This window comes from Urtica dioica, chromosome 7 (assembly GCF_054948205.1).
Source record: "Urtica dioica subsp. dioica isolate 48M chromosome 7, U.dioica_male_clone48M_v1_H2, whole genome shotgun sequence".
NCBI lineage: Eukaryota > Viridiplantae > Streptophyta > Magnoliopsida > Rosales > Urticaceae > Urtica > Urtica dioica.
In genome coordinates this window covers 22,770,412-22,792,375 of record NC_142762.1, presented here as the reverse complement: position 1 = coordinate 22,792,375, position 21,964 = coordinate 22,770,412, and the positions used below count along the sequence as shown (strand labels likewise).

General features: G+C 39.7%; 3 protein-coding genes across 3 annotated transcripts; 1 reads left to right on the top strand and 2 right to left on the bottom strand.

Moving 5' to 3' along the window:
* Positions 1-6,798: 6,798 nt before the first annotated feature.
* LOC149390440 (uncharacterized) lies at positions 6,799-9,843 on the bottom strand. The gene is made up of 5 exons (XM_089618761.1): positions 9,512-9,843; positions 9,240-9,352; positions 8,525-8,700; positions 7,713-7,821; positions 6,799-7,330 (listed from the first exon to the last, which is right to left on the bottom strand). Exons 1-5 carry the CDS (start codon positions 9,828-9,830, stop codon positions 7,031-7,033), a joined length of 1,017 nt encoding a protein of 338 aa, XP_089474887.1. The 5' UTR covers positions 9,831-9,843; the 3' UTR covers positions 6,799-7,030.
* Positions 9,844-13,914: 4,071 nt separating this feature from the next.
* PGSIP2 (plant glycogenin-like starch initiation protein 2) lies at positions 13,915-17,144 on the bottom strand. Its single transcript, XM_089620741.1, has 4 exons — positions 16,878-17,144; positions 16,079-16,279; positions 15,314-15,948; positions 13,915-15,072 (listed from the first exon to the last, which is right to left on the bottom strand). Exons 1-4 carry the CDS (start codon positions 16,934-16,936, stop codon positions 14,042-14,044), a joined length of 1,926 nt encoding a protein of 641 aa, XP_089476867.1. The 5' UTR covers positions 16,937-17,144; the 3' UTR covers positions 13,915-14,041.
* Positions 17,145-17,283: 139 nt separating this feature from the next.
* LOC149390438 (uncharacterized) lies at positions 17,284-17,718 on the top strand. The gene has a single exon (XM_089619771.1). It carries the CDS (start codon positions 17,284-17,286, stop codon positions 17,716-17,718), a length of 435 nt encoding a protein of 144 aa, XP_089475897.1.
* The last annotated feature ends 4,246 nt before the right edge of the window (positions 17,719-21,964 follow it).

The following is a 21,964-nucleotide window of genomic DNA, read 5'->3' as shown; positions in this document are numbered from 1 at the left end:
TTGATAATAAGTTTATTTTTTATATATATATTTTTTACCATTTCTTTAAGTCTTTAATATTGGCCATATATGGATCAAAGTAGAAAAGTGTAAATACGATACTATTCCTACATTTGAAGTATTCATATCTTATAAAAGAAGGACATTGAAATTCTTTATTGTTTACTGTATATCTTTTTTTAACCTGAAAAACTAGTACTTGCATTTTAGACTTTAGAGAAGAAGACTTTTCCTTTTTTTTTTTTCTTTTTTTTTTTTATAAAGATAATAATAATAATAAAAGTAGTATTAGTAGTTTCCGTGGCAAGAAGCAAAACGAGCCAGTTTTTTTCTTTTATTTTTTTAATTAATTTTTGTTTCTATATTCTCCCTTCTCTATGTTGGGATTTTTGTTAAATTCTGTGATAAGGAAAAAAAAAAAAGAAAAAAAAAAAAGAAAGAAAGAAAGAAAGATTATCTTGCTTCCATTTCTTTGCTTGTTCTCTGTTTTAGTTATATTGTTGGTTGATGGCGTCAACAATGACAATTAACTAGAATACTTCATAGTGCGTGAAGTACTGGTACACTATAGATTTACTAACAGGTTATTATACATTTTTTTTAACATTCAATAATCAATCATTAGTAGTTAAATTTACATATATAGGAAACCATGAACATGGGGGGTATGCAAATATTTTATTTTTGTTTTATTTTTTATATTTACTAGTCTGGTCCGGTTTAGACAATGGTTTTAAAATTTTACACCGGACCGGACCACTTATGAAGATAAACTAGACCAGTGAAATTGAAGACCATTTAAGACCAGACCACTGGTCTAAATACTAGTAGTCTAGTCTGGACTCTGATTCCATGGTTTTTTTGCACAGCCTATGAAAAACAGCTCAAATTGATGTTTTGTGAAAGAACTCAAAAGAACTCAAAAGAAGACTCAAAGGAAAAGGCGGGAGAGAATAGTGAAACTGAGTATTTCAATTTTCGAAAACTGTTTGGCTAATACTCATAGTCAGCCTTTTATACCACAAGGCTGACCAATGGGGAAATATCAAATTGCCACGCAGGGCATACACTGCTAATGACCAATGAGAAGATAAAACCGCGCCACGTAGGACATACACTCTAATAGCCCCCCTCAAACTGATGTGCACGCTTGAAGACGTTGGACCATCAGTTTGGATCGAAGCCGCGGAAAAGCAGAGCTTGAAAGAGCCTTGGTCAGAACATCAGCTATCTGATCATGACCCGGAACATACTTAACACGAAGAAGACCCTGTGTAACCTTCTCACGAACAAAGTACAGATCCATTTCCACATGCTTAGTTCGAGCGTGAAGGACATGATTTGCTGAGAGCAAGACAGCGGACTGATTATCACACCACACGTCCGGTGGTCTGGATTGACGAACTCCGAGCTCGCGAAGAAGAGCAGAAAGCCAGGTGATCTCAGCCACCACAGAAGCAATACTCCGAAACTCAGCCTCAGTGGAACTCCGCGAGATGGTATGCTGTTTCTTGGACGACCACGTAACAAGATTCGAGCCGACAAACACGCAAAATCCACTCGTGGAAGGACGATCATCAGGGTCAGATCCCTAATCAGCGTCAGCATACCCAGTGATATTCATATGAGAGGATTTTTGAATACACAACCCCATGTCAGCCGTTCCCGCTAAATAGCGAAGAATTCGCTTAGCTGCCTTCCAATGAGACTCTAGGGGCTTGTGCATAAATTGGCACACTTTGTTGACAGCAAAGGAAATCTCCGGTCTCGTTATCGTGGCATATTGCAAAGCACCAACAATACTTCGATACAAAGTAGGATCAGCAAATGGATCACTACCAAATGCAGACAACCTCGTACCGCTAGTCATCGGAGAAGACATAGGCTTTGCATATTGAAGCTTAGCTCGACACAGCAAATCAAGGATATACTTGGTTTGGGACAGCACCAAGCCAGAGGAAGTTTCAGTGACTTGAATCCCAAGGAAGTAGCTCAGTTTGCCAAGGTCTTTGAGAGCAAACAACGACTTGAGATTGGAGATTAGGAGTTCAACCTCAGACGAGTTCGAGCCTGTGATTATGATGTCGTCCACATAAACCAGTAGAAACACAGAGGAACCGCCAAAACGCCTGAGAAACAACGAGTGATCAGCCTTGGACACAGAAAATCCAAGGTGAAGAAGAGCTGTCTGAAGCTTCTCGTACCAAGCACGAGGAGCCTGTTTGAGGCCATATAGCGACTTCTTAATTCGACACACATAGCCTGGAAACTGAGAATCAACAAACCCCGGTGGCTGACGCATATATACCTCATCATGAAGATCGCCATTGAGAAAAGCATTATCAATATCCAATTGACATAGAGACCAGTTGTGAGAGACAGCCAAAGTAAGCAACACACGAACAGTGGTCTGTTTGACCACAGGACTAAAAGTCTCACTATAATCACAACCAGCCTCCTGACCACACCCCTGAGCCACAAGGCGAGCTTTAAGCTTGTTGAGCGATCCATCAGGGTGCTCTTTGACCTTAAAAACCCACTTACACCCAATGATTTTCTTATCAACTGGACAGGGAACAAGACGCCACGTTGAGTTAAGGTGAAGAACATCTAATTCTTTTGTCATAGCCCCAGTCCAACCTGAGCTTGAGAGAGCTTCTTTGACATTATAAGGTTCTTGAACTGAAGCAATAAAAACTCTAGGTTTGTGAATGCCATGCTTGCTCCTTGTCAACATGCCATGAACATTAGAAGACTCAGGTACACGTGGGAGAGGCACAGAGGACGGCTCAGGTGATGCAGGCAACACCAATGGTGCTGAGACCTCAACAGGAGCAACAACCTGCTCATGAGACACATCTATAACCTCAGAGGGTGAGTGCAAAACAGCAGGTTTATCAAGCACATTGGTCGACTCAAAACGAGAACACACAAGAGGAATCTGAGCTGGACAAGGAGGCTCAGCAATGGGAGAAGAAATAGACAGCGGTGAGAGAGACTTGAAAGGAAAGCGAGATTCATCAAAAATAACATCACGAGAAATAAAGACACGACCAGTGTGGGAGAGACATTTGTAACCACGATGATTCAAACTATAGCCAAGGAACGTGCACTCTTCTGATCTGAAATCAAGTTTATGAGCATTGTAGGGACGAGTGTTTGGAAAACAAGCACAGCCAAACGTAGAAGAGCAAAGTTAGGCTTAGTTTTAGCAAAAAGCTCAAGAGGAGTTTTGTTGTTAAGCACAGGAGTGGGCAAACGATTATGCACATAAACCGTTGAACGAAAAGCCTCATCCCAAAACTCAAATGGCATACCCGAATGAGCAAGAAGAGTAATGCCATTCTCTACAATATGTCTGTGTTTACGCTCAACTAAACCATTTTGCTGATGAGTGTGAGGACAAGATATCCTATGAACAATACCGCGAGTCTCAAGAAACTTAGAAAACACACGAAACTCACCACCACCATCAGATTGAATAGCTTTGATTTTCAGACCAGTTTGCAATTCCACTTGGTTCTTAAAATTCACAAATGTATGAAATGCCTCAGACTTTTGTTTAAGCATATAGATCCAAGTAAAGCGAGAGTAGACATCAATGAAAGCAATATAGTAACGATTTCCATTCTTTGAAATAGTATGAGCTGGTCCCCAAAGATCAGTATGAATGAGTTCAAGAGGAGATGAATACACAGTAATAGACCTAGGAAACGGAAACTTATGAATCTTGCCAAGGCAGCAAGAAGAACAAACATCAGATTTACTCTTATTTGTAGCAGAAATATTACACAAGGAAAGGACAGTGTTGACAATCTTAGACGAAGGATGACCTAAACGAGCATGCCAAACATTTAAATCCCTAGGCATGGAGACTGAATTTACTGAATGACCAGGAGACACACCAGACTTAGCCGGAGACAAACGCTGAAAAGAAGACATATCTGAGGAAGACTTCAACAGAGACATTTGATTGGAGTCAAAGACGTAGAGATAATCCTTAACCTTGCCTTCCAAAAGAATTGTACGAGACTTCAGATCCTTAACAAGACAAAACCAATGATGAAATTCAAAGAAAACTTTATTGTCAACACAGAATTTCCTGACACTAAGAAGATTTTTAGTAATTTCTGGAACATGCAACAAATCAGAGAGAGACAATTTTCTAGAGGTGAAAGGAGAGACAACAAGAGTTTGACCAATATGCTCAATAGATAAACCATTACCATTACCAACGTGCACTTGATCAGGACCAAAGTAGTCGCTGTGATAGGCTAGATTCCCAACATCGGCAGTGACATGAGTAGTAGCTCCAGAATCAGGATACCAATGAGGATCAGAATTGTATGAGGACGGAGCAGCCATCATTGCCATAGGATGAGATCCACGACCTTGAAAATTCTGATAACCGCCACGACCTCGAGAGAAGCCTCCACGATTAGACGACGGAGTTTGAGAACGATAGGAATCATCAAACCTATAGTAGCAGTCAAGAGCAGCGTGACCAACACGTCCACACACTTGACACACAGGTCGATTTCCAGATCCACGACCATAGCGACCACGTCCACGGCCACGACCTCTCTCAGTCGAGGTGAAGGAACCTGAATTGGAGTGACTGATGTTGTTGAAAGTCGAGAAGGCCTGAGAATCAGCCTTCTTCTTCTCCTGATTAGCTGAGGCCACATTCACTGATTTCACAGCTGTGGAGTCCAGATCCTTGAGGCGACTTTCAACTCGAGCTTCCTGAGCAAGGAGAAGTGACTCAAACTATTCAATGTTGATCTCATCGGTCCGTGCTGTTGTAGCAAGAACAAACGTGTCATACTCGACTGGCAATCCATCACAAATAGCATCCAAATGACCTCCAACACCTATATCATGACCAACGAGGCTCAAGAGATCGATTAGATTCCTGATTTTGAGCAAGAATTCGTTCATAGAAAGCGAATTCTTCTTCAATCGTTGAAGTTCCGTCTTGTACTGAGATACTTTAGCTCGAACCTGAGCTGCAAAGTAGATCTCTAGAGTACTCCAGACTTCAGCACTGGATTCGCACTTCATCGTTCGTCGTAGAACACTCTCAGTCATCGACGACAAGAGCCAGGAAACAAGAAGTTGATCCTGTTGTTCCCAATCGTCAAACAGAGGATTAACATTGCCGATCTTCTCGTCGGAGTCTGAGAGAAATTTCTGAGGAGGTGCCTTCGTGCCGAGAAGAAATCCATGGAGTTTGTAGCCTCTCACCGCGGCTTAAAGTTGCTTTCGCCATACGAGGAAATTCGTCACATCGAGCTTCACAGAAATGGCGTTGTTGAAGGCGATCGGAACAATCTTGGATCCAATTGCAACAGAGGATTCAACCTCAGTTTGTGCGGAAAAATTTTGCTCACTCATTTCAGCAACCTAGTGTGCTCTGATACCATGAAAGAACTCAAAAGAACACTCAAAGGAAAAGGCGGGAGAGAATAGTGAAACTGAGTATTTCAATTTTCGAAAACTGTTTGGCTAATACACATAGTGAGCCTTTTATACCACAAGGCTGACCAATGGGGAAATATCAAATTGCCACGCAGGGCATACACTTTTTGGATAAACCCTCTTAAGATTAAATGAATGCTTTTTGACCAGTTAACGTTTGGGTTTTTTTTTAACCATAGGATCTGAAAAAGAAGATTTATTATTATGAAATTTAAAACATTTTAAAGTGTGGTTATTCCTCATCTGCAGTCTCCATGAAATCTTATTCTGAAGCAAAGTCCAAGCCTACTCATGTGTTTTAATTCTAGAAAGCTTTCTGTGGTCTTTGTCAAGCTTATCAGAGTGCCATGGTCAACTAAGCAAAGCTCTCGCCCTATGGGGCTATACAAACTCAACTTGAGATACTTCGTTGTTCGTCGACAAGACGACCAAACTTTGCATTCTTATCCTGATATATCTCGATGACATTTTTGTCACTGGCTACGACAAGGCTCTCATAGCACAGTCAATTTCCGGCCTATACAAATTTTCATGTTGGTTTACCTATGTTTTTTAACCAGTGACAATATGGCTCTCATAGCAAAGTCAGTTGCCGACCTCTACAATATTTTCACGTTAAGAAGTATCTGGTTCATGTTTTTTTTTTTTTTTTTTTTTTTTTTTTTATTGGCTGTCAAGCTTCAAATGACGGTTCTGGGCTGAATCTCCCTCAACAACAAAAAAAGGGATGTACTTCAACAAACGAACACGCTCAAATCAATGTGTCATTCGCATATGTTCGGTCTTTGTTATTTGATCGAATAGCGTTCCGTTAGATAGGAACAGCTTTGATAAACGAGGAAGAACAAAATACAGACCTTTTAGGAAAAGCACCCTCCGATTCGTTCAAGAAAAAGCAAACGTATAGTGATTTTAAATGATGATCTCGAAGATAGAAATTCTTATAGTAATCCCCAAGATCTTAATAATGATCGAATAGACAAGATTTGCTGCGCAAAATTGATTGTCACCTCTTTGATCAATCAACCGATTCTGTATCATAGCAGTCATAATATTCGCGGCTTTCTACAACGACAGATAAGAGGATCATTATTTTTTTTTATTTGGTCTTGATCTTCAATGTATATTCGTCCAAAAGGTCATAGTTTCTATTCATGGGACTTTTGAGATATAAACTCAATTTAGTATATTTTTAGTCAATATTTTCTCACATTATCACTTCTTCTCAGGTGTACAGCTCAAGATATCAACAGCATCGCATTGGTTTAATCGAGGGTTCTATATGGATGCTTAACAATGGACTTCTTGACCTCAAAATGTCAATAAATAAATAAACAGCATCCATAACTTACTAGTCACAGAGTCCAAGGATCCAAAACGAGCAGATATCTGCCTTTCCTTCCACATCAGTGTGCTTATGTTTCTATTCGCAGTATCGAATGTATGTCTTTGAATTAGAAAATTATGTCACCGTCCAATCCAGATGGTGATAGGGGTGGATTTGAGCTTCACAGAACTAGACACAATGTAGAATGTGAACAGATAGATATCAAATATCAGAATGCAAGCGGACCAAACGCAGAGACTCGAACGGCGTGTCCAAACGCCATTCTCGCTGTTTTTTGTTGAGCGGTCTCCCTTTCCCGGCCTTCTCTCTGTTCACCCTCACGTTCGCTAAACCCCAAGTACAGCACTTTGTCTCTGTGTCATACGAGACAAGAGAGAAAATCCCGTCACTCTCCACAGATTCGCCAGCCTGGCTCACGTATTTCACATACATTGCCCGATCCTTGAAACGCTCAAGGTCTTTCGGGATTCGAACTGCCCTTTCGACCCCCGGAGATGACACCTGTCAGGAAGAGAGACCGAGACTCCAGATATAAGAAAGTATTCGACGTTGATGTCTGAAGAAAATTTGTAAACCAGGAAAAGTGTAACCAAATTGCTATTAATCTGAGTCTGATTTCATAGGCAAATTAAAAACGTACTATGAGATACCATCGTAGTTATTTTTATCGATATCAACAAGTGTGTACATTTTGTACCCCATCACTGGAAACCAAAACCTTGTATGGTCCTCGATATTAGTTATACATTGTTATATCTATATTCCAAGGCCAAATTTCAGATTCGATGTAGATTTTATACCCACTCATTCAAGTCATCCAGATAATGCAAACTAAAAATGGAGGACAGGCAATTGCTAAAGTAAAAGAAATACTTGAAATAACCTCTAAAAATATATTCTCTGGTATGGTTTTAGCTAGTTCTGCTTCATCCAACCGTGCTCGATATGTTACAGTAAAAGCTTGTATATCTTCCATGTTAGGGGAACCAGACCTGCAATACATTATTAGTTACGAACTGAAAAACTTTCATCGATATCAACAACTTATACAGACATCAAGTTAACACCCCTACAAAATTCAAGTACAAAGTACCGTCAAAATTAAATGAACAATCATTAGTGAAAACTAGGTGTAAGCAGTTATACGCTTGTGAAAGAAAAATATCAAAATCATTTGGTACACGATAACTCAAATTTGTTAATGAGCTTGTGATAAGCCACCAATAAGGTTAATGTATGTTAGGCAGCCAAGCATGTGAATTAGCCAAAGGAGTCAGGTAAATTCGGGAATAAACGTTAGGTGTGGCCTGTTGAATAAGTGATCTTCATGGCAAGTTAAGCATGGCCATAAAACAGATAATGTCTGCAGAAAACAAAAATGTGAGAGGAAGAGGGACAAAATATATGCATGTCCATTCAAGCTAAATATTAATTTTTTTTTTCACTTATAGGAACAAAGTACAAACTTAGAAGAGAGAATATAATACTCGATAAGCTACATATTATCTAAAAAAAATTACTCAGTAATGAGCTAATATCTGTGATGCAGAAATGTTATGACATCGAAAATGCTAGTTAGTATCTGATGTGAAAGTCAGATCACAAAGGAAATGAATAAACCGGTAATGTAACAATTAACTCATAGTGTAAACTTTGACACTCCAAAACCCATGCAGTGATCCAAAGACTGCTTACTTTGTTGAAAGGTTCTCAATGCGAACTCGAATGGTAGAGTTGGGCAATGTCTTGAAGGCATAAATGTCCAACTGACCATCAAAGGAAAGGGAAACTTGTTGAGCTATCTCCAATGCCTTTTTATCCCACCACGTCCCTGCAAGAGATATCCCACCCCCAGTTCCTCCATCTCCGGCCTTTTCCAAAGATGAAGCAATAAAGTAAGCAATCCATAACACTCATCAACTCTTGAACCCTCCATAACTGTGCCACGCGTAATTTGGCGGAGAATGTATGACTAAACGTAGACATGATATAGAATCTTACTCAGTACTGTTCTGCTTCATCGTTGTATGCATAACAATATGTACATATTTCTTTACAAAAAAAAAATCGAAATTTTTGGACAGTGTTTGATTTTAGATGGTTAGTTAGGTAGTTCAACCTGGTTTCAGATATTTGAACTTGAGATATAATTGAGTATTATCATTATTCTTCCATATTTCTCATCTATATCCGCATGTCAACTGGGCTCAAATTTGTTTGAATTGTTGTTGTATACCAATAAATATGTAATTAGGCAATCGCATTGTAAATTTTATAAAAGCCGTTCCCTTGTGTTGTCTCATATGAAAGAACTCAATTCTTTGGTCGTTTCTTGAATCTGTAAAAGAAACACCTCTAAATCCTACCTTCTTTTACGCATAGCATGTAGTATATACTAACGAAAACTTACAAAGGTCTCAGCTTCATCCTCGCAATCATCTTCAACATAATCAAAATCATCATCCTCATCTTCGACATAGTCAACAAAACCCTCATCATCCTCGTCTTCATCTACAAATTCTTCTACGCAATTCAAAACAATCAAACGACAAATGTAATGCAACGCAACTATCAGTTGACAATCAAGCCAGTAAAAGTCATACATATAAACCCATGTGATGTGACTTTACTGAGACGTCAAATAGAAGGAGAAACGAAATGGAAGCCTCTGGAAATTCTTACCATCTTCCTCGTCGTCGAGAGAAACATCTTCAACGATGGAGGCGCTGAGAATCCGAGAGTCGTCAGGCTCCGAGCGGCTCTTGCGGGCACAGACTGACTGAGAAGCGCGAAGTGTGTTGCGAGGGAATGTGAGGGAGAGAGAGAGCGAGGGAAAGTCGGTAGAAGAAATCGAAGAGCTTAATATCCAAGTGTTCAACGCAGTGTTTGAACATAAATTCATGGCTTTGGACTTTGCTCTAACGGAATTGGACTTGGGATGAGAAACCTGGAATACTATCTGTTCTGTCACCAAAAAAATGCTGTTATCTGTATTGGTCATACGTAATTCAGGGTTTATTCCACTTCGATTTTACTTTGTTCTCTATGCCCAAATTTAGTCATATAGACTTGTACAAAAGGACAGGCATCGAAAGAAATCTAATCATATTTGAGATTATTCATAGACTACGACCTCATCGATGCAAAAATTTGAAAAATAAATTGTTTGAAAATTTGGAAATTTTTTGAAAATTTATTGGCATCGATGTCAATATAAAGACAAAAATATCAATAAATCTTCAAAGAATTTTTTAGAATAGTTTGAAGATTTATTGACATTTTTGTCAATAAAAAGATAAAAATGTCAATAAATCTTCAAACGATTTTCCAGATTTTGTTTCGGATTTTCCAAAAAAAAAAATCATTCATTTTTTTCAACTTCACCGACCGATATGTTAAATAAATAAGTCACGAGAGAAATATACAAATGAAATATGTCAAGTAAATAAAAAGCTGAATATAAAAAAAAAATTCATTGAGGGTATTTTTGTGATCACAAATGTAAGGAAGTCATAGATTTAAATTAATTTAAACATATTGGATTTTGATCCAAAACTAGTGTGAATGTCATAGTTTAAGAATAATCCCATTGAATTTTAGAAAGGTTCGTAAAAATAATTATGAAGGGATGATTGGGCCTCGCAGCTGATCCTCTTTTTACCTTGGGAATTTCACCCATAATAGAATTGGACCAAAATTTTGGAGAAGTCCAATTGAGTTTCAATTGGGTCCATCCATGATATTATTTGTGTCCCGAAACCTTAGTTCTCATTGATGGTCAACATATAGGCTACTACTGATAAAGGAAAGAGAGATCGACTCTCTAGGGAATAAAGAAATGTGGAAATAGTTTTTAAAAATTGTTTTTCATAAATTTTTTTAAAATTAATCGTTGAACTTTTTATTTTTCATAAATTATCGTTTTAATTTTGAAGTGTCCATTTTATCATTAATAACTGTTAACTATATTTCAATAACTAATGACTAGATTTCAATAAATGTTAACCTGATTTCAATAAATATATAACCAGATTTCAATATACCGATATTTTGAACCGAATTTCAATAACGATTAATCCCTCGCAAACCCACATGGAAGTAGCTATGTGAATTCTCCAATACCTCAAATCTGCTCTAGGAACAGGTCTCTCCTTCAAGAAAAGAAGCAGTTGAGATATCGAAGTTTTCACTGATGCAGATTGGGTAGGGTATGTCCCAGATGGAAGGTCGACATCAGACATGTGCACCTATGTATGGGGGAATCTCGTCACATGGCATAGCAAGAAACAATATGTAGTCTTGCGAAGTAGTGCTGAAGCCGAACTCAGATCATTAGCGAATGAAGTATGTGAATGCATATGATTGAAGAGGATTCTTGACGACCTCAAGATCAATTTCGAAGGACCTATCAAGCTTCTATGCGACAATCAAGCCACCCTTAGTATTGCTAAAAATCTAGTTCATCACGAAAAAACCAAGCACATCGAGATTGACCATCACTTCATCAGTGAGAAGATAGAGTCGAAGATCATCGAAATGGAGTACATTCCAACGCGTCATCAACTCACAGACATCCTCACAAAACCTATTCCCCGAGCTAGTTTTTACGAGCTGTGTAGCAAGCTGGATCTTATCAACATCTACCATCAAGCTTGAGGGAGAGTGTTGAAAACACAAGCTCTTGGAAGTTGCACTATCTCATTGGAAGTTGCATTTCCACTTTCCCATGTTTGTATATTTTCTAAATTGTCTTTATTCTTCTAATGCACAAATGTAATTGTTTATTTTTTTTTCTCTTTGTATAAATAGAGGTTCTCCTCTCATATAATACAACAAGTAAAAAATACTTCTCCATCTTTTCCTCTATAAATTTCTACAATTTGGATTCGAATTCGGTTTAAAATTTGTTAATTGGCCTCAATTATGTAAAGATCAATATATGTATTTGAACAATAAAATATGATACATAAATATTTATACAATGAACGAGTATTCATTTTTTTTTATTGATCATGAAAAAAAACATTACACGTTGGGGGAGACCTTTGATTATACAGTAAAGATTAACAAAAACAAATCAATATAATGGTAGGAACTTGTCCGTTTTTTCTGGACTGGCTCTCATTTTATTCTTGAGAGAAAAGGTCCTCTCTAGATAGCTTGCAACACGTGTTCTCCTTAGCACATAGCTCGAGGATTGAGGTGCCCACACTTGAGCTCTCCATGCGGTTCGGGCATTGCTTAGACCTTGCTGGATAAATTCCAGCAAGATGGACCTTCTTACAATTGGGTCAAGAATTTCAGATTCAAGACCGCCCTCCTTTTAAGAAAAAGGGGAAAGTCCTACGCCAACACAATATATTAATTTTATAACACACATATCCCGTAAGAAAAAGTGCAATATATATTTCAGCTGAAAATATCATATTCTATGCTATTTTCAAGCAATTTGATATAATAATATGAGTAGTTTAATGCTCGCTTATAGATTAAACACCCTTTATTATTTTCCACGCACTTATTTACTCAGGGTAGTTTTTAGACCAATCTGGTCAGTAAGAACAAATAATAAAAAAACAAATAATTGGCTGAGCCACTCAATGTCTAGCAATTTAAAATTGGCCAACGTTTTGTTAATAATCCGTAAATAGCCTAGATGATGACGTGGCAGCTCATTTAATAAGGTTTTTTTTACTTATTTGCTCTTGTTTGACCGATTTTGGAAGTTTTTTTTAGGCAGTTTTTTTGTTTGAATTTTGAAAAAAATTTCGGCAAATTTTAATTATTCAATATTCAAAATGGCAAGTTTTAATTTCAGCAAGGTTTAATTATTCAATATTCAAAATTTCGGCAAGTTTTTAGGAAGTTTTTTTGTTTGAATTTTGAAAAAAATTTCGGCAAGTTTTAATTATTCAATATTCAAAAATGGCGAAATTATTGAAGAAGTGGATGCAGTTCAATATTCATATTTTCCAGAATTTTCGTGCTCAAAATATTTTCAGAATTTTTATTTCAGTTCAAATATACTGTAAATATACTGTAAATAAGCTTCTTATTTACAATGAATATACTGTAAATATGCTTTGTTTTTACAATGAATATACTGTAAATATGCTTCTTATTTACACGAATATACTGTAAATATGTTTTCTATGAACAACAACAAAAAAAAAAAAACTGTTCTTCTTATTTAATCATGTCTGTCTCTTCCTACGCGGACCTCGGAGGTCACCGGCAGCGATGGTGACGTGACCGCCATCAAAATGGACCGGCGATGGTGACTCGCTCGCGGCTTGGATCTTGGATCGGCTCGTGGTCGCTCAACAACGCTCGTGGACGCTCGGATCTGCGCTTCACAGCCATCGCCGGCGCGCGTCGCTCGCGGCTTCGATCTTGGATCGGCTCGTGGTTGCTCAACAACGCTCCTGGACGCTCGGATCTGCGCTTCCCAGCCATCGTCGGTCGCGATCTCCTTCGCGCGCGCTCTCCGACGGTCCGACGCGACTCGATCTCCGCCGTCGTCGGTCGCGGCTTCCCTCGCGTGCGTCGCCAGCCACTGCAGCTTGACCCGGTTGAGGATCTCCTTCTCAGGCGCGGCTCGAGCACCAGCCTCTATCTGCGATGGACTCGTCTTCGAGGTCTGCAGAAATCGCTGCAACAAATTCGTGAGAGGATATTATCGTTTGGCCTCGTTTTTCTTTTTTTTTTTTATGGAAATTAATGTGGGCGGTTATGTGTGAACGCATATACACGGTTTTAATTACTTCCTAGATTTTCGCCAGCATTAATAACGAATTTTTGTGCTGATTAATAACGAAACTGGGCGGGAAAATGAAAATGGTAGTCTAGTCAAATTTTGGCTGTTAATAAATCATCCGGGCTATTTACCACTTATTTACAGAACGTTGGCTAAAAATAAATTGGCTATTTTCAGGAGGCTACTTACCTTAATTACCCATAAAAAAAAGAGTTATGTTAGTATCACAAGTTCACTCTTTGAATGCGTAATTTGCATCCAGGAGTAACGAAAGCATTGGATAAAATAAAAATGAAAAATAGAAAACGCTTTTCTAGACCAACGCATGGATAGAAAAAAATGACCTTATAAATATATTCTATTATCATTTTTCAGGGAAATAAATAATTTGATGAGTCTTTCTTTTCATATATATAACTGTGTATATGTATGAGGTAACCCAAATAAAAAAAACTTCACAAAGTTTGTAGTGAAGCTTGGGTAATGGGCGGTGTCATAGGTGTAGCCGTAGCATTGTCAGTCCAATTTGTGTCGCCCCAGTGCCACAACATGCTCTCCCAGAAACAGAATTCCTCAAAACAAGCGGTGAGACGCGAGTCCTTTATCGCAATCTTCCAGTGAGCGTCGGTGAAGTTGGCCTTCTCGGCCTGCCTGCGGTCCCACTCCAAAGCCGCTTTCTGCTTCGACCGCAGAAGGCAGTACTTGTGCAGATTCTCCGGCATCGCGTCGTGGACTTTCCACCACGTCCGGTGAGCCACGTCGCTCGCAAACTCCTGCAAAATGTCGACGTTCCAATTGCAGTCGTAGTCCCTGAAACAGATCCACGGCTTGTTTCCGAGGTAGTGGAGGACGTAGAGCACCGGAGGGTCGGCCCCGAAGAGGCGGGTCTTCCTCTCCTTCTTCTCGGGCTCGTCGCCCTCCCAGAAGTGCTTCAAGAAGTTCATGCGCTTCGGGATCCTGTGCCACCACGTGTAGACTTCGTTGAGGAAGCCCTGGTCCCCGCCGTTGTAGGACACGATCTCGTCGATGTGGTCCATCAGGAGATCGAATGTCCCGTTCGAGGGCTCCACGACCATCACGCCCGAGTTGAACAGCGTGGCGTCGTTCCCCGTGGCCGAGATCTCGGGCATCTCGAAGAGGAAGTCGATGTTCCTGAGGATGAGCATGTCAGCGTCGATGAAGATGATCTTGTCGTAGTCGGTCAGCTGCCAGAGCCGGAACTTGCTGTAGTTCCACTCGTTGTAAGCCTCGGGTTCGGCTTTCGGATTCCTGATCCTCTCGATCGTGTGGATCTTCCACCCCGCTGCCTCCAAACCTCCCCGATGATAATCGCTGATCGTGTTGTCGACGAGAATCACGAGGTCTCGGGTCGAACCCGCCATGCGAATGCTCTGGGCCGCGACAATCGCACCGCAGACATACACGTGAGCCGAGTGTAAAATTGTTGCATAGGCTTCTCGGTGTGGCTTTTGCGAGTAAAAGTTCTCTGCTCACAAATGAATTTTGTTAGTTACAACACAATTTTTTGCCTTATAAAGAAAGGTTGCGAATGCTGTATTTTTTTGTGCTCAAGTGAGGAATTCTATTTAAAAATATGTGGGTAAAAAGTGAGTGATCATTAAAGAAAAAGAAAAAACAATTTATGTGAACATATCTGTATCAACAAAAACAGTAAGAAAAATGGTGGAAAGATTCGAAAGTCGAAATGGTTCCAAGCCTGTACCCACCTTTAGCCTTGAGAGGAACCGCAAGCTCACAAGATCCGACCGGGAGTTGTGTCTTCTGCCTCAATTTATGAAGATCCGGTTCGTACATCCACACGTCTCCTTCTCGCAAAACGAGATCGTTGCGTATGAACAGATTTGGAATCGGAAAGCAATCGGTGACCAAAACGACGTGCAAGGAGTGAGAGCCTCTGGAGGAGGAGGCCAGCCTGGCGGTCTCGAGCTGCAAGTGGAAGCGCGCCACGTCCCTGGACCAGTTCCCGGACCGGTTGCAGGGAAGCTTGACAGCGACAAGATCGAGCCTCGGTTTTCCAGGGTATTGTATCCTCGGCAGAGAAGGGCAAGTGGGCAGATCAAATTCCTCCTCTTCGTCGATCCATTCGGGGTAGAGCGACTCCCACGTGAGGTTTTGCTGAACGGGGTCGAGACGAAGAACGACATGGTCGGCATTGGGTATGAGCTCCTTCCATTGCTCGACCTCGGTCCTGTTAAAGTTTAACAACCCGACTCCCTTGAGCGCATCCTTGTCCAGTTTCTCCACGGTGTCCGATATTTGGTCCCAGTTGATGTCCACCGACGAAAAATAGCGTGAATCAGTAACATCGCTCTCGCCGCTCCTTTTCTCGAAATAGGCGGGACTGTACTTCAACAATACGACGACAGCATCAAGGCAAGGTTCGATAAGTGTACGAAATTCCTAGTCAAACTAGTCCTCAGAAGTTGAAACTTCTACGGAATGAATTGTGATTTATACATAAGAAGACGTACCGGGACAGAGTGCTTGACAAATGTTCGGTGTGGTACACTGACGGAGCAATGAAGAGGGTTACAAAAGTGCCTAAGATTATAATTACAAGCACGAACTTTAATGTGGGCTTGTAATTCAAGTTACGATCATTAACGCGGAGTGCCTTCTCGATATGACCAAAAACTTTGTTCTGGTTTGATCTTCTTTTATTTGTCTCTTCGCTGCAAAAACAGGCATGATTTCTGTCAGTCTTTTTAGACAGCAAGTAAATACAAGTATATGAGAAACCCAAAACAGATCTATTATTAATTTTGACTTTAGTTACGACATGGAATGGATGTGTCCTAATCATGGATTTAAACTCATTAGTTGCTCAGTAACAACATTGATGTTCTAATCATGGATTTAAAATCAACTCGTTAGTTTCTTAATTAAGGCCTCTTAAGTCTAACCAAAAATCCATGATTTGGAACATAGATTAGCCCTTCCTTGCATCACAAAACGATTAATTTACTTGAACATAAATAAGACATTTGAGCAACCGGATCAAGTAAATCAAGTAGTGATTTTGAGTGAAATCGTTAACTTCGAGAAATGTAACTTAGTGATAGATTAGCATCAACTATTTTCCTTTCAGAGAATTTTAAACTAGAAAAGAGCCTAAATATTCTCAGCACCGGAAATAGCTACTGCGCGCAACAATTGACATTGATAACAGGTAATACACAAGCATTGGAAAGGTCGAAACAATTGCAACATGTTCGATAACCCAGATTGAAAGTAGACCAAGAAATATAAATAGCAGAGAGAGAGAGAGACCTGAATGAAGTAGACAAACGGAGTCGGGGCTCAATAGCCCTCGGCGAAGCACCTCTCATCTTCTTCTTTCTCGATTCAGTCTCAGCATCTAGCTTGAGAAACCTCGTGCCTGGAAATGAAACGACAAAAGAACAACGGGCTTGTCTGTGATCTGTTATGTTTGTGGGGAGACTGCGTGTGTGTGAGAGAGAGAGAGAGTAATGGTAAGTCTTAAATTGACTTCGTGATTAACCAAATTGTCACCTTCCAAGTGAATTAACGACAACATATGTGCTATAATTTGGGGATTTTTTTAAGAATAAATTATATCAAGGCGTCTAAACTTTTACGCGTTTAATAAAGTACCTCGTTTTGGCCTCCTCCGAACCCCGGTGTGTGGGCTATAAGCGTCGACGCGGCGATTGACATGAAGGAAGGATGCTTTGGAGTCGGGTGTGTAATCCGAGACCACCGGGGGATAGTTTTGGCTTCGGAAATCGCGGCTAAACCTCTCGTCATTTCGCCGGAGCTCGCGGAAGCGAAGGCCATCCTTAGGGGGCTGGATCTAGCAAAGGACTTGAGACTTGAACGGGTGGTGGTGCACTCCGACTGCCTCCGGGTGATTAATACGCTCAAGGTAAAAGACAGCCCTCCTACGGAGCTTGGCACTATTGTGGAAGACATTAAGGTTAGCTTGTCTACTTTCTCGAACGCTAATTGTACTTTTATTTCCCAATCTTGTAACATGGTTGCTCATAACTTGGCTAAATATGCCCTTGTTGTTAATGCAGAGGCTCGTTGGTCGGGGTTTGTCCCGCCATGTGCCGTCCGTGGTGTCCTTAATGATATAGCCTCTTTGTAACCACGGTTTTCTTCCGCCATACGTGAGGGTGTTTATGATATTTTATCGTGGTACCGTCCACGTTCCTTAAAAAATAAATAAATAAATAAAGTACCTCTAGACTGAATTTTGCGTACAAATATTTACCGTCAACAATTGACTGGTTACTATTCTAATCCTTCTGTTAATTTTCTCTCAAAATCGTCAAATAGAAATGTTATTTTGTCTTCAACTAATTTTATATTTTATTCTTTTCTTATTTATAGAGAAATTGTATTAATGTTACTAATAAAGTCTAAACCACGTCGTTATGCATGATTTTAACCTACTCGAGTATTTTAAGACATCTTAGTATCTCTAAACCAGATTAAAAGTCTTAAAATTCATGGATCATCATTTTCAAACAACCACCAACCAACGAGTGACTTCCAAACTTCCAAAGAGAAAAATGCCTCTTTAAGTTTATTACTCATAAATCGGAATTTCTAAGGTCAAAACATGAGACAGATGAACAATACGAGAAATGCAATTTGAAGACTTGATCAGGCTTGAGAATGACCTTGTGGTAAACACACGTGTTATGAGTCGTTCTCCCTTTATGAAAAAATGATGACCCAAACCAAAAACGGAAGAGCCTGACGGGCATGGCTCAAAAGACAAGGTGAAAAACTCAATGCTTGGTCGGAAGGCTGGAAAATGGACGAGGGACAACGTCGACCTCAACAAAACAGGGTCGGCCTCGACCACAACAAAGTATGTACGAGGGTCGACCTCGACTTCAAAGTAATTTTATGGTGGTCGATGACCGGCGTCAAGCACAACAAATAGTGAATGAGGGTTGGCATCGACCTCAACAAAGTAATTTGAATATGGTCAAGGGCCGGCCTCAACCACAACAAAACGAGGCCGACCATGACAAAAACAAATAGGCCCAGCCTAAACCTTAACTAAACATGGCCCATTCCTCAACGATGGCACCGACTGTCGACCGGTCGTACCCCTCCATGTTGTCGATCGTCTCTTTAACGAAAGGGTCGGCCTCCGCCATTGCAACAAGACTGGCTCTTGGTGCATAGGGCTGGCCTCCACCATTGCGACAAGGGCGGCCCCTGGTGGCATAGGGCCGGCCTCCACCATGGCGACATGGGCGGCCTCCACCGATGTAGCATGGTCGTCCTAAGACATGCCACATGGCCTTTTCGTGATAGGCCGCCGGGTGTGACGGGACACCAGCCGCGACAAGACGCTAGGCATAACAAAGTGTCGGGAATGACAAGACGCTAGGCGTAACGAGACGTCGGGCGTGACAACGCTATGCATGACAGTACACTAGGCATAAGATGACGCCAAGCGTGACGAGACGCCGGGCATGACGAGACGCCAAGCATAACAAGGCGTCAGGCGTGATAGGACGCCGGGCGTGACAAGACACCGGGCATGACAAGATGTCGGGCGTGACAAGACGTAGAGCGTAACAAGACCGTCCCAAGAACGGAAAGCAATGAGGTCGTCTTTAGTCCATGCGATAGGGCCGTCTTTAGTTCGTGCGAAAGGGCCGTTCTAAGTCCATGCGACATGACCGTCCTTATTCTGTACAACATGGCCATCCTTAGTTCATGCGACAAGGATGTGTTTAGTCCCCACGATAGGGCATCCCTTTGACAGGAACTCTTCATGACAAAGCCTCCCCGTTATAGGGCCTCCCCCTTACGATAACCAAATGACAGCATTGCCCCGACACCTTGACAACCTCAAGGTTTCACTATAAATACCTCATCCCAGACAAGGTTGAGGTAAGTTTCTCTCAACTTAACGAAACTCCGCATCTCTCTCATCTCACACTTTCTCTCTCTAGAATTCCTAAGGGAGAACAAAGGCCCCCACCTCACATAGCACTTGAATTTATGTTGAGCATCGTAGAGCACGCCAAGGGAAAACCCTTTGCGCCCCCTAGCTTACTCTTCTCTCTTTTTTCAGGTTACGAGCCACCGAAAACCTCTTTCCGACACGGAAATGGCTGCAAGTTTGGATTACGAGCCTTTAAGAAAAGTGATCAAAATAATTCTTTGTATTTATTGGAATTTTTAAAGAAGTTTTCCAGAGTTAGCCAAGGGTATTTTAGTAATTTCACGTTGAATGTAGTTTTGAAAAGTTTCCATAACCTAAACCATCTCTTCAATTTTTTTCTTAGCTGAGCCCTAATAGTCATTTTACGCGGATTAGGGTTCGAGTCAAGTAGAGCTTTCATTTCGTCTTCGACCAAAGAGCTTTACTGTCGAATTGTCAATGTGAGGATTATCTAACTACATCACATATTAGTATAATAAATTTAATGAGTGTGTAATCCATAATATGTTTTGTTTATAGCTTTATATGTTTGAGTATGTTCTTCATTGTTTGATTGCGTAATTAATTATAATAGTTTGTGATTTATGTTTTGTAAGCTATATGTGATGTTAAGTTAAAGTAGATTTGAGAATACATATTTTATTCTTTAGTCATGTTATTGTATGAGGATGTGTATGAAATTTTTTGTGTCACATATCATATATGTATGTAACATAAATCTCAAAGTGAAAAGATAAAGATAATCAAGAGAGTCGTAATGCCTCGAGAGGTACTAAGGAGAACTTTCTCGAGTCGATGATCAAATAGGAAAATTTCTTGGGCCGAGACCCTAATGAGAATATTTTTCAAAATTTATAAGTTTAACAGATAGAGCAAAGTGTGGGACCTTGCAACCTCATATTTCATCTCTAAAGTGCGCACTGAAATAGCTATGATGTTTATATACTTGCTTGCTTTGTTAATTACTCATTTTATTATGTTGATTTGCTTATTTTCTAGTATGAGAAGCTAAATCTTGAGCAGGAACACGATGTAGTCAGTGAATGGGTGTGTGTGTTGGTTCATGGCTTAGGATAGAAGCGAGCTTCATGAGAAAAAATAAAAAGTGGCATTTCATGGGTTGTGGGTGTGTTTATTTTTCCCGGTTAGTTTAGCTACTTAATTAGTGAGTGTTTTTGCAAGTTTTGAAACTGAGGGGTAAAAGACATGTGGGATTACCCAACCCATCATTGATCCACCTAGGTCTATAGAAAGTCTAGGGGATTGGTGTAGAGCCGCGGTAGGTTGTTTTAAGAGAGCCCCAACCGATAGGTGTAAGCTCGTCACTCTAATAGGTCCCTAGCAACTTGAGAGAGGTTAGTGGATAGAGCCGAGAGGTGAGATTAGATTCCTTTACTTTTCATTGTTTCATTTGAACTCAATAGCCAACCACACATTAAAACCAACGAAATCGTGTTCCTCGCCTTTTAATATTGTTTGCAAATAATTTTAATATTGTTTGTTTAATACATTTGAGTTCCAAACCATTGAAAACCTCCTTCAATTTACTTTATAGTTTGAAAATTCGAGAATAGAAGAAATTCGGAACAATCTTGTATTCGAAAGTAGCTAGTCCTCGTGGATCGTTACTTATGCTCTTACACTCTTTATTACTCGACGACACGTACGCTTGCGTCATGTGAGAAATATCCTAATTATGGAATTTCCAACATCAAAGTGCATTAATCTCAGTCCGTTATCCCATCGCATTGCACACCTTGCATTCAAGATCAGGCTTAATTTCTTGGATAAGAATACATTGAGTTATATCCTAAGTTAAATATCATTGTTAATAAATGGTTGAATTCATGTTATATATATTATTAATGCTTTATGAGCTTAGGTACATTGGAAAACATTATTCCGTTCAGCGTTTATTCATACATCAATGTACATATATTTTGAATCGACCAAGCTTAGGTAGCATGTTGTTATTTGAAAGATATGTGTCAAGGGCAGGGCATGTAAGTAAATTTGTATATATTTTGGTTTTTTAGTTTTCACACATATAAATTGCATTAGACTAACTATCACACATAGAAGATGAATTTTTTTTTTCAAAGATGAAAATTTCCAGTACGATTAAATGTTTTGACATATTCTTTAATAAATTAATTTAAAGTTCATACCAAAATATTATTATTTTTATTTAAATTTTTATTTAATCTTTATTTTTGTCACTTCTAATTTATAACATAATAGAATTATAATCGATAAATGTATCGCCTTTTTTTTTATCATGGCCTGGAAATCCATTTAAATGCTGATGTTAAACTATTTCAAGTTTTCCATTAAATCATATTTCTAATTTAATGGTAATATTTAAACATAACATTTGAACCTTATTTAAATGTGTCACAAAAATAATAGTATTTTATCC